The following is a 12636-nucleotide window of genomic DNA, read 5'->3' as shown; positions in this document are numbered from 1 at the left end:
ATGACATCTGTTATTCAAAAACTAGCTGTCTGTATCCAAGTTAGGAAAATATTAAGATGTATTTGTTTATGTATTTTTAATTCAAATACATCTTCGTGTTTTCCAAACTTTTTGGATATAAACAAGTTTTTGAATAATAGATGTCATATTGGATCACTGCATTTTTATTATGGGTTTTGCCCACCCCAACCCCCATTTCTAAATGGTTTCAACCATTTTTATTTATAGGGCTACTATTTTCTTTCACCGTGTGGAAAGCAGAAGGTAAAGATATGCTTGGCTTGTGCAAGGACCATAAGAGGAAAGAAGGACCTGAAAAGGTTGCACCCTGGTACTGTATTCTCCTGTGCCTCTGGTTCTGAGGAAGGAAAGCATTTATCCATCTGGCCCTATAAGTGCCTTGATGTTACCAAGGTTTGTGACAGTGTTCCTGCTTTTCAGTGACACCTCCTGCCATGTATATATGCATTTAGTGTAATCCACCAGCTGGCAATGTTACAGTCTTCTCTTGTAGAGTACTTTGAAACATTGGCAATCTGTATTTCAATCTGGAGGTTAAAATGAGATTAGATTCACAATTTTTCTTGCTGGAAAATACTAGACACAGGTTACTATGGACTTAGGCACTCTGCAGATGCTTTAGGGCTATTTCACTTTAAGTATAGTTTTAAACATTTTAAAACTTATCCTGGATTATGTAAAGATCCTACTTTGATCAAAGTATTGTTTCTCAGCCAAAGTTTCCTATCTGGTAGCTGCTCTCAAGACTTTGGAACTTCCTTCCTAGAGAAATGAGACTGGCTCCCTCCTTGTCCTTCTGCCAGCAGGTGAAGACATTCTTGTTAGGGAAATTTTAAATGATTGATGTTTTGATGTATTTTTAATCTCTGTTGAAAGCTGTCCAGAGTGGCTAAGGAAACCAAGCCAGATGGGCGGGGTACAAATAATAAATTATTATTATTATTATTATATTTTTATTCTTTCAGCAGGCTTTGGGGAACTATTTTTAAGGAAAGGGCTGGTGCTGTGTTGCTTTTATTGTAATGGTCTGTATTGATTAACACAGGTCATATATGTATTCTATTAATGTTTAATTGTTTTTTAAATGATTTTTTTCTGTTTTTAGCTGTGAGCCACTTTGAGTCCCTGTCAAACAAAAAGGCGGGATATAAAACCAATATAGTTATAATTATGATCTGTTAAATGCAACAATACTAACCAATGCCATATAATTATTTTATAATGATCTCCCCAATTTTTATATAATTATCTCCCCACTTTTTATCTTTACTGCTATATTCAAACACACACCAAGGATACTATCCATAATGTAAGATTTTGTTAATCTTATGACCAGATGCCCTGCTAAATTTATTAATTAACATAAGCACATTCTTAAATGATTTTTCTGGCTCTCTTAAAAAAACTATGCCACATCATCTATGTAAAGATTTGTCTATAAAATGCTTTAAATTGTAAGGTATATTTATAGTCAGATTCTCTGAGCAATTCTGTCATTTGCAAGATTCCCACTAAGTACTGCACTGTATCCAATGAAAAGGACCTTTCCCCAGAAGCTTATAAGCCTATTAAAAGTCAACAACATGGAATATGGTTGACAATTTGACCCTTGGAGGCACATATACTGATTGCCAGAACAGCAGAGATATGAACATAACACACAACAAGAAGCTTTTCAGGCCTTACCACAATAAGAAAAGTATATAAAAAATTACATTTTGGGGGGGTATTCATCTAGATGTAAGTGGCAAAATAGCAAGCAATTTTTTTTACTGTCTGAACATTTGAGAAAGAAGGGCTTAAAATCCTGGTGAGTAGTCTAGGAGTAATTTTCTTTTGAGATGTAATATGTAACGAGGGCAGTGCTTTTTTCTGGGGGTACGCAGGGCTATGCATACCCCTAAACATTTTGTGAATCTAAGTTTGGCCTCATTGAGGGGCAGTATTTCAATATGAGTAGGAAAATGAGAGTACCCCTGAATCTTTTTTTAAGAAAAAAAAGCACTGAACGAAGGTGTAACCTTAAATATGTGGGGAGGTTAGTGAAAGCATTTGCTCAGGAGTGTCTGTTCACCAAAAGCCAAATCCAGTTCACATTCAGTTTCATATAAAGGCATCACAGAAGTGTGAGGGTGTCCTGTGTTTGGTGTCCTGTGTAGTTCACAGCTCTGTGCAACTCATAGTGGCATATGCAAATAATAGTCACATCATCCATTTTCTCAGAAGGAACAGCACTTGAATCAATGAGTTACCATTTAAAAATTCACTTTAACAGAAGTCATGATTGCATCTTCTTCCGTTTATCCTAAAGACTGATTTGTCCACGTCTGAAGCTGAATCCACCTTACATTATTTAGAAGAATTTCTAGCATCTTTGAGGACAGAAACATCATTGCAAATAATCTCAGAAAAGATGTCTGCAGCTGTAAACCAAAGAGCAGTGAAAATAATTGCATACAGAAATGGAGCTGGTTACAGAAATGGGCAGCTAATTGTTGCTAATACATTCCCTATGGTGAGTAGCAATCATCTAGAGATCATCCTAACAGAATTGACCTGGACAAGCAGTAGGTACCAGATCATGGGCAAGAATCTCATACCAACAGCTGGGGAGAGGGGTTAGATAGGGTGTGTGTGTGGTGGAGAATGGTGAACACATCCTCGCCTGGCACTGCTGTTTTGATCAATTATTTTTATTATTTCTTCCACGAGGGAAGGAAAGACAATTTTTATTTATTTTACCAGGCAACAAAAAGTTTTGTGTCGGCCCTGACATGTTCTCTAGTATATGTAAAGAGGCTCATTTAATGTTTTGACAACAGAGTATAAACATAAACCATTAAATTGTCCTCGTGTCATTATCTCATGTTAAATGCTAATGCATGTTTGGAAAAAAGTTTATCTGGTATTGACTTTAACAAAAGGTTTCCATATTGCTGATATCTACAACCGAACCAATTATCTTGTGCATTCAAGGACAAATTAGACATGACCTTAGAGAGGCACCACTTTAAGTTTCATGAGTGTTTTTACTGTTGCAAATAATAGCGGCGAGGGATGAAGGGAGAATGAACCACCGGGACTGGAACTAAAAGGGGTGAGATGGAGCAACTAACCCGTTTTTCCTGCTGTGATTCCAACAAAACTCCCCCTGACATTGTTGTTTGCATTGGGAAGAAAGCTCCCATTGGATTGGCACCATTAGCAGCTTTCCATCTAATGCAAATAGCAGCTGTGGGGCAGTTTTTGTTGGCACCCCCTTTCTCGTGTTTCTCATGCTTTGCAATCTGTTGCTGGTTCCTGAGAGAGGGATGCACAGAGAGCTTAGAGCCGTGTGGGAGCAGCAATCGAACCAATACGATGCTCCTGCCATCATACCCACACGAACACACTGAGCTCTCTGTGCCTCACCCATTTCCTTCTCAGGAACCAGCAGTGCCACCCAGCATTGGGGAGGCAGGTGAGCAATGCCACCCTGCCTGCGCCACTTTGCCAAGCACTACTGACACAACTTAAAAGTGATGCATTTAGTGCCGCGTGGAGTTTGGTCCTCGTTGCATAAAATGTGAGGGCACACAAAGATGCAGAAATATTGCACTTATAATATCTCTAATGGCATGAAATGATTAGAACAGGCACCCCCAAACTCGGCCCTCCAAATGTTTTTGGGACTACAACTCCCATCATCCCTGACCACTGGTCCTGTTAGCTAGGGATGATGGGAATTGTAGTCCCAAAACATCTGGAGGGCCGAGTTTAGACTAGGACTGAGGTGACCCACGTTCAAATATCCACTCTGCCAAGAAGCTCTTGGAGTAAACTTCTGCTAGCCTAAGCTACATCTCAGGGTAGCTGTGAGGAGAAAAGGGAGGGGAGAGAGCCTATATACTGCTTGGAGGAATAAATAGGTAACAGAAAGAAAACTCTGAGAATGGCAATTTAAGCATTTTTATTAAATATTTGGACTTAGTAAGCTTAATTATATGTCATTAACTTTTCCCCTTCTGTAGCTGCTTTCTTTATGCACAAGACGACTTGAACTTAACAGGACAGCAAGTAGACTGTACACAAGTGAAGGGACCTTAATTCTTACACTGAAGGATTTAGTCTTCAGCGCTGTAAATGATTATTTCAGAAAGCAGGAGTCTGAAAAACGAGGTGAAGGAGCAACTTTTGTTCCTGGCTTTAACGAAAACGCATCTGTGTTGCTTGTGAAAGGTAAAATACCACCCTCAGCAAGTTCCCAATTAAATTTCTCTTTAACTAGTATGTAAATTATTTCACTTCACAGAGCTAACTTTTTTGTAGTAAAGCTATAGGGAGCCAGTTTGCTGGTATGCTGCCAAGAAATATCTTGAAAGTCTCTCACTTTGTTTTCTATTTTCACAAAGAATAATGGCGTCTCATGGAGAAAAGATTAATGTTGGTACACTGTATTTGAACAAATGTTTAAATTTTTGTTTTATTTTAGAACGCTTCTGCAGCTTCTAATTACCATAGTTATTTGTACAATACATCTTATCATGAATCTTTAAATGGGCCAAATATTACTTTACATACACATAAATTGTGAAAGCATATACATTTAGCTTATGTTCAGATGGAAGTTATATATTATATATCTTTTTATATATTATTCTTTTTTAAAATATATTTTTATTAATTTTCCAATATCGTTTCAATAGCAGCCTCATTCTAACAATACCAATTTTATCCAGTTAATACAATTATTAATGCCAATTATTCAGATGTCAAATTATACAATTTATTTCAACTGGCCCCCTCACATGCTAGAGTTGATGAGTTCATTCTTCTACCTTTTTTCTGCATTCCAAAATTTTAATAATTTCCATTCCATTCAGATATAACAAACCCTTATATAAGGCCTACAATCTTGTGATTTCTATTTGTGTTGGTGTAATAGATAATGAAATGAAATATGCTCCTAGTCCAAACCTTTTACATCCTTGTAGCTGGGTTGTTTTTGCAGTTTCTTATCTCATCGTCTCTGGCACGCGCCTGTAGTTTACTTCAGTTACAATCCAATTAACAGGATAACCTGTGTTTCCAGGAATGGGATGGGGGGGGGGTCGTGGCAGCCGTAGTGCTCTGTGCACTCAGTGCCTTTGCCAGCCCTCACATTCCATGGGGAAGTGAGTGCCAGACCACCAGACAAACTGTGGGTTAAGGTCTGGTCCCTCTTAACAGCTGAAGACAAAAGCAGATAATGAAATTCCTTGATCATTATTTGATTATCTCTGTCTGTCTCTCTCCCATGGTGTTGGGGAGACTCCATTCCTGCCGCACTGGAAACAGGAAGCTGGTGGAAGTTAAAATTCAGTAGTCTGCAGGCATACTCACTCCAGGGTTCACTCCAGACAGTGGCAAGCTTGAACATTTGCCCAGGCACTAAGATCAGTGAAGGGCTCACCATCCTAAGGGTGCTACCATTTCCACCTTGCTCAAATTATATTTTGAGACCACTTTCCCCTGTAATTTCACATGTAAGTCACACTGAGTTACTTTAGTTAGAGAGCCTAAAAGACTATGTAGCACAAGAAAGACAGGTTGTGATACTTCCATGCAAAGCTCAACCGCATATGAGTACAGTAACCATTCACAACAGCACTGATAAGCAATACAACTCAGCCCTATTAAGTCCAAAACAAATATAATCAAACTTGAAGATAAATTCCAGTTCAGCAGTTTAGTGCTGGATTCTCCTGAAAGAATGGTGAATTTCATATCCGGATCTGAGCACTTGGGGGACTGAAATGTTCTCCCAATGGGTTCACAAAAAACATACGTTAGAATTATCTGTAAGGTGCCACAATATTCTTCTGTTGTTTTTGCAGCAACCCATCTGGAATTTACCGTATTTTTTGCTCTATAAGACTCACTTTTTCCCTCCTAAAAAGTAAGGGGAAATGTGTGTGTGTCTTATGGAGTGAATGCAGGCTGCGCAGCTATCCCAGAAGCCAGAACAGCAAGAGGGATTGCTGCTTTCACTTCACAGTGATCCCTCTTGCTGTTCTGGCTTCTGAGTCAATCTAGGTGCGTCTTGTGGTCTGGTGTGTCTTATAGAGCGAAAAATACGGTATTTCAGTGAATATATGCAAAGTATGTGGGAATTCCTTTTTCTCAATGAAGCAAAAGAAATTATGAGTCTGCAACCATACAGTGTGCAAAGAAACATGTATTTGTTAAGTTTAAATTCCTGCTTTATTTTTTAGTACCACTGAAAACAACTTTCTATATAATTTCTGTCTCTTGTTAAGCATAGCCATTCTTGTCTAGTGCAGTATTGATCTAGCTTTCAAGAATTCAATTCTGTATTTATATTGGAAAGAGTTGTATATATTTTCAAAAAAGTATACCTTTGATCATTATCTAAAAATGAAGCATGGGGCACGTTTCCCATTTATCATCTTGTTATGTTTTTAATATAGGTCTAGTTTACTTTTGGGGCTCTTTTTACATGTCTGTATTTTTCTTTTAAGTATTTCTTTCCTATGTATTATTTCCCAATCTTTATCAAATATACTCAGAAAAAGGGCTCATCTTATCTGCTTTAGTCCCCTTTATTTTCCTTCCTATTGATTTCCTAAGCAGTACACAAGCCCACTAGAGTCTTCTCATTATAAGTTTGCTGCTGCTTTATATTAGGCATCTTTCAGCTTATGAAGTTTACAGATTTTTATCTCATCCACTCAAAAATTTAAAGCAAAAGGTTCGAAAAACGTACTTAATAATCAGTTCAGCACACTGAAGATTGGCAATTACCCATCATTTCTTCTTCTCAGCAAAAGAAAAGACCAATACTTTGAAATTTAGTAAATATAGCTGATATCTGTTGCGTAAATAAACTTTATTATTTTGTATTTGATACAGTATTCACTTTGTGTGGTAGATGGAAGCCCACTATCTCATTTAGGGGTGTGGGAGAGCAAAGCCAAGGAAAGAAACAACAACAGAAGAAACATTCTGAAATAAGATGTTTTCTGAATAAGTTGTGAGAAATATTGGTTAAATGTGAGAACTAAAGGTCCATTTCCATGGTCCATTGCAAAGTAGGCTGGAGACATATTTCTATCAGTGAAATAAAAGAAGCTACAACTTTCCAAGCATGCAATGTATAAAGGAAAGATTTGTTTCTTAAGTTTAGATTTTCTTTTCCCCTTTAAAGGAAGAGTAAATAAATGTACTATTCCTGGGATCCTCTTTAGTAACTATGGACTGCAAATAAATACAGCTGCAAATAAAACGTTTTAAGTGTGTTTTAAGTGCAATATACAATTTGATACTAGATGGCGATGGTGAGCCTTATGGAAAATCCAATTTATTTTTTAAAATGCTTTTAAAAAAGCATTTTCAGAACGTTTTTTCTATGTGTGTGGATTCTACTGGTGTAAACAAATTTCCTTTTGTTTTCTGTTGAAATTCCTAAGTTTAACCCATCTTGTCCGCTGTGGTACAGAAAGTTAAACTGTAATGGTGATCCCTGTCTGATTGAGTAACAGATTTTTATTTGTGCAATAGGACTTCTCCTTTCTTCCTTCCATTTTGTAGCACTCTATGCATATCCAAATCTGCTGCATTGAATTCCCCAACCCTCTGGAGCAGATTTTTTAAAAAAATATTTTTTATTAAAGATTTTTGAGGTTTACAAAAGTACATGCATCAGGTTGTAAAGTCTTTTCTACAGATTAGTTACATTTGTTGTGAGGCATTAGTGTTGAGTACAGTATAAGGTTGGAGAAAAAAAGGGGGGGGACTTATTTTCTTTTTTCTAATGTACGTGTGGGGTTTTGTGTCAGCGTCAACTGGATAGGCTCTCTTTCTATCTGCCTGTTATATTTCCTTGGTAGTGAGAGGGGTTAAGGGGGCCCAGGGTGTGGTTGTTTGTTTGTGTCTGGCTGCAGTGGGGTTTGTTTGCATTTGTGAGGGAGTGGGGAGGGCTCGTTGGGTCGAGTAAGCCATATTGATTCCTATCCTGTCAGTGGGTTTTTGTTGTTGTCTTGCTGGGCTGTGCATGTGATAAAGGTGAGCCATACTGGAGTAAAGGCATCTTCTATTTGTCTATTCTTCAGTCTGTTGGCCAGCTTTTGTAGTAAAGCTGTTTCCTGTACAATTTGGCTCTGGAGCAGATTTGAGGTTGGATGGGCTTTGGGGGACAGGAGAGGAAGAGGAAGCCCCATTGCATGAACAGAAGTACACTCACACAATGTTAGATGTCACTGCATATTTATATTGAAGATAGCTGTGTACAGGTGGCCCAAACCTTACATCAGGGTTACATTCCGGGGGTTCCACACACAAAGGGGAAAAGTGTGTAAGGTATGGCCATCTCTAACTTGCCGGGCTTTGGGAAGGTTGTGCAAGCTCTCGTAGGGACTTTACCAGAGGCACCAGGTTGCCCCCAAGATTGAGGGGGCCTGGCACACAGCATGCGTGTGACACCACCCACAGGTTGCATGTGTGTGATGTCAAATGCACAACATTGCCTAGAGGAGACCGAGCGCTCTGGAGGAGCCAGCTACTGGAGCTGTGGTGCACAATGTGCGTGACATCACACACATGTGCCTGCCCACCTCAAAACTGCGGGCGTCTGGCCCTTTCCCAGCAACTGTTGAGGGGACTGAAGACACCTCGGCTCCCTAGAGTTGACTTGCCTGGTTTTTACAAGATCTTGTGAGATCTCAGGTGGTCCCTTCTAACTGTTCTCCATTTATTTAGTTTCCCACCACCCGCACAAAGCTGCAATTGCATGAGTAAATCAAGTGTAAGTTGTGGGTCTACTGTATATTCAAAGATCTAAAATTCATAATTATCTAAGAGTGGGTGCCCAATACAAGTAGGCTTGTATTGTAATTAATACAAGTGGGCATCTTTCTTATTCAATTTTTTAGTAGTCTTGCCATAACTTTAATTCAGTGTTATCTCCAGGAATAGCTAGGAAAAAACTCCTGCCTGAAACTCTGGAAACCACTACCAGTCAATCAGTGCAAAGACCATAATGAGCTAAATGGACCAATGGTCTGACTGTGTAGGGCAGCTTACTTTGTTCTTATTGTATATCATCAACACTATGATTGAGGATCTCCACTTCGGTGGCAAGAGCTTACTGATGTTAGGACACCCAGTGTTCACCTATGAACACAAACCTTAAATACCCAATATATGAAAAGGGAAATAAAAGCAAGATATGGTGTGATTTGAATTTTTTAAAAGATGACAAAATGACACCAAAACTGCAGTCCTATAACTCTCTTTCTCTCTCTCCAAAGATAAGGAGTCAGAGGAGAAAAAGAACTCCAAGTCTATACCACCAGTGATGACTCCAGATAGTTTGACCTTGGTTGATGATTTTTTGCTCACCATCATTCTTAGAAATCCAGTTGAGGTCTGGGTTTCCACTGGAGAACCTTTCTTGCCTTTGGATAGTAAGTCATGGAAGAAAATGAATTTTTTTATTGTTACAGCAGCTACTTTTCTTGACTATGCTTGATTTCTGGTTCCTTTCCATTGAATGCGCTACCACCCCTTAATACAAACTGTCTTTGAAACTGGTTCAAAGTGGTTTGCAGTGCAGGCTGTGTACATTCTGTTCAAGAAGCCCTCTTGGGCACACAGAACTAGTTTCACAGTTGGGATCCAAAAAATCATAACTCTGTAAAATGAGAAATAATAAACAGGCTATTATCATGGACAAAAATTCTACTGTTGCAAATCATTTTATTAAATTTACAAAACAAACTTTTATTACTGTCATACCAGTTGTATGAATGTTCTCACAGAAGTAAGCCCCCCTTTGTTCAGCAGACCCAATTCCATATAAGTATGGATAGGAGTGCACTATTAAAGTGGTGCTTAATTTTTAAATGTAGTAGTCTGCTTTTTCATTCCATACATATTCTACAGAGACTTTCTTAAGCTTTACAGTATTTTCAGAGAGAGTTCCTTATGAAGAAGCTTACCTTTTAATTACATGTTTATAATTGGATCTATTTAACTTGCTAACAGTATCTGGTTCTTTAAAAAAAACTATTTGCTGAAACAGATCCAATTATGCTAACTGTTAATCTTTACAGACCTGCAGGTACAAAATCACTATGAAACAAACTGTAGTCAAAATAATGTGTATCTTGCTTTATTACAGCTTTGCAAAATGCAGAGAGGGAAGGACGACAAAAATGGTCAGAGAAAGATAAAATTCTGGCAGACCTAGATGCAATGAAGCACAAAATGAGACAACTACAAGGTCAGTATCTCAGAATTCAGGGTCAATGGCAGAATTCACTGTTATCATGTTCTCTTCCCACAACATAATAAATAAGCAGATTTAGCTTTATATTATCCCACATGGGGTTCATCCACAAAGCGCTTCTTTCTCAGGTGGTTCACTCTGGGCTATATATGCACAGTATGTATTATTGTTCTTTTCAGTTTGCGGCATTAAACTAACATTCCCCGAAAGGATAACATAGTGTAGGATTTCCTATGCCCATATTAGTCTTTCCATCATGTGTACTGTGCAGTCTGGGCTTGGCCTGCAGTTCCCAAATCAGGGCTTTTGATGGTCATGGAATTAACACAATTTGCCTCTACAATTTGCTCTAGCTAATCTTAGCCACCCTGTGCACTTATTTATGGGGACAATAATTTAAGGCCTGAATGATCATCTGATGTCGTTGCTTTGACCCCCCCCATCTGTTTTTAGAGGGAAGCTAAAATATATGTAGTTATCACTATATGATAATTATATCATTGTGTTTAATTAAGCTTCACTCAGTAACTGTAGTTCTCTACCCTAGAATCTGGTTAGAAAACCTGTAATCCATAGATCTTAAATGGCAATTTAGAATGAAAGTGTGTGGGTCGGTGAGATATACAACAATAGATTATGAAGATACTCTATGTACACCAAGAATTACTTCCTCTAGAGGTTTCCTGTCACCACCCCTTCCCTGCTGCATCTCCTCACTCCTGTCAGAAAAAAACTTGCTGGAGCATCAAATAGCCACCAGAAGACTTAGAGCCATTCAAATAAATCACTCTGATTTATTTATTTATTTAAAGAATAACTCTTTGGGCCATCCTTGTTTTAGGGCGACGCATAGCAAAATCTAAAGCAGCCAGTTTGGTGCCCACTAAGAGCCCCCTCCAGCCTGTGGTTGTAGAAGGAGGCTGGACTGAGGAAACTCAAGAAGAGATGAGGCTCATGGAAACTATACAACATACAGAGGTATGGAAATGAACTTTCTGCTGAGTAGTTTGACTGACAGCTAAGGCTGTCATATTCTATCAACATAAAAATTATGTAGTGACTACTTGAACCAACTATTCATTCAAACTACAGCTCCTGTGATTAGGAGCAAGGTGAGAGTAGAAATGTTCATACTTTTACATGGGAAGAGATGAAGAAATAAGAGCAGAATTGCTCTGGGCAGAGAAATTGGGTTCTTTGCCGAATATATTGGCTACCATTTTTAACTTCCCACAAATATCCAAATGATTCCTGAGAGAAGCAAACTTTACCTGCCACTGCTATGAGACTGCAGTTTTACCAGCAAGTTACTGGAGCGAGTTCAACATTCATTCCCAAAGGGATATGCCGTTCTTCAGACAGTAGAGTGGCTTCTGACTTCAACACGTAATCACTATGTTGAACAGAGCAATATAAAACATTTCTTTGAAGTATTCTAAAGTACAAAACTATAAATGTAAGTTGAATGTACTTAATAAGGCATAGTATGTACTTAAAACATATAAGGAATAGCTTATTTAATCATTAATTTATTAAAATATTTAAATACCAGCTTCTATGAAAGCATCTTAAGGTAAAAGGACCACTGACTGTTAGGTCCAGTCGCAGATGACTCTGTGGTTGTGGCGCTCATCTGCTTTGCTAGCCGAGGGAGCCGCCGTTTGTCCGCAGACAGCTTCCGGGTCATGTGGCCAGCATGACTAAGCCGCTTCTGGCGAACCAGAGCAGCACACGGAAACGCCGTTTACCTTCCTGCTGGAGCAGTACCTAATAAAACCCATTGAAATACAATAACAACAAGGCCTGGTTCACATATCATGCTAAACCATAGTTAATGGTTTACTCAGTTTAACATTAATGAGTCCCCAGTCAAAAGTCCCCACTTCACTCCTTTCACTCCTGGTTGCACCATATCAACAGCAATGGACCACAAGCTTTGCCTTATTGTGTCATCCAAAGCTAGGCATGTGATTTGATTCTCACCAAGCAAATCACAAGCAGTAGCCAAGGCTTCTTCTTGCCTTACCACTCACTGTTTGGGAGAAACAAACCACAAGGCCAGTCTTGGATGATATGACAAGCCAAGGCTTATTGGTTGTTGCTCCAGCAGAACACATCCAGAGCACATCCAGGAGAAAGAACACAAACTATGGTTTGTGTTAAATCATAGTTAATAACTATGGTTTAATATGGTGGATGAATATATGAAAACAGCAGTATTAACAGCCAGTGCAAATGTTACAACAAATGATTGGCATCAGTAGTCAGCAAAATCTTCAGTAATAGTACTATTTTAAAGATATTATCACACATGAACTTCATGACTTCATGACTTGTGTTTCATATTA

The 12636-nt window shown here is 38.5% G+C and overlaps 1 protein-coding gene across 9 annotated transcripts in view; it reads left to right on the top strand.

Annotated features, from left to right (window-relative positions):
* DCDC1 (doublecortin domain containing 1) overlaps positions 1-12636 on the top strand; it is a 266837-nt gene that overhangs the window by 238313 nt on the left and 15888 nt on the right. For 8 of the 9 annotated variants that reach the window (XM_080982413.1, XM_080982412.1, XM_080982415.1 and 5 more), the window contains exons 30-35: positions 229-414; positions 2333-2536; positions 4032-4239; positions 9309-9464; positions 10181-10282; positions 11130-11266. In XM_080982413.1, coding sequence (XP_080838539.1) covers positions 229-414; positions 2333-2536; positions 4032-4239; positions 9309-9464; positions 10181-10282; positions 11130-11266 — 993 coding nt within the window. Of the gene's footprint in view, positions 1-228; positions 415-2332; positions 2537-4031; positions 4240-9308; positions 9465-10180; positions 10283-11129; positions 11267-12636 lie in introns of those variants that run through there. The other variant, XR_013979717.1, reaches the window with a different exon arrangement.

This window comes from Podarcis pityusensis (genome assembly GCF_964106645.2).
Source record: "Podarcis pityusensis genome assembly, chromosome: 1".
Classification (NCBI taxonomy): Eukaryota; Metazoa; Chordata; class Lepidosauria; order Squamata; family Lacertidae; genus Podarcis; species Podarcis pityusensis.
Note: the sequence above shows the minus strand (reverse complement) of the source record. Positions and strands in the feature narration are given on the sequence as shown.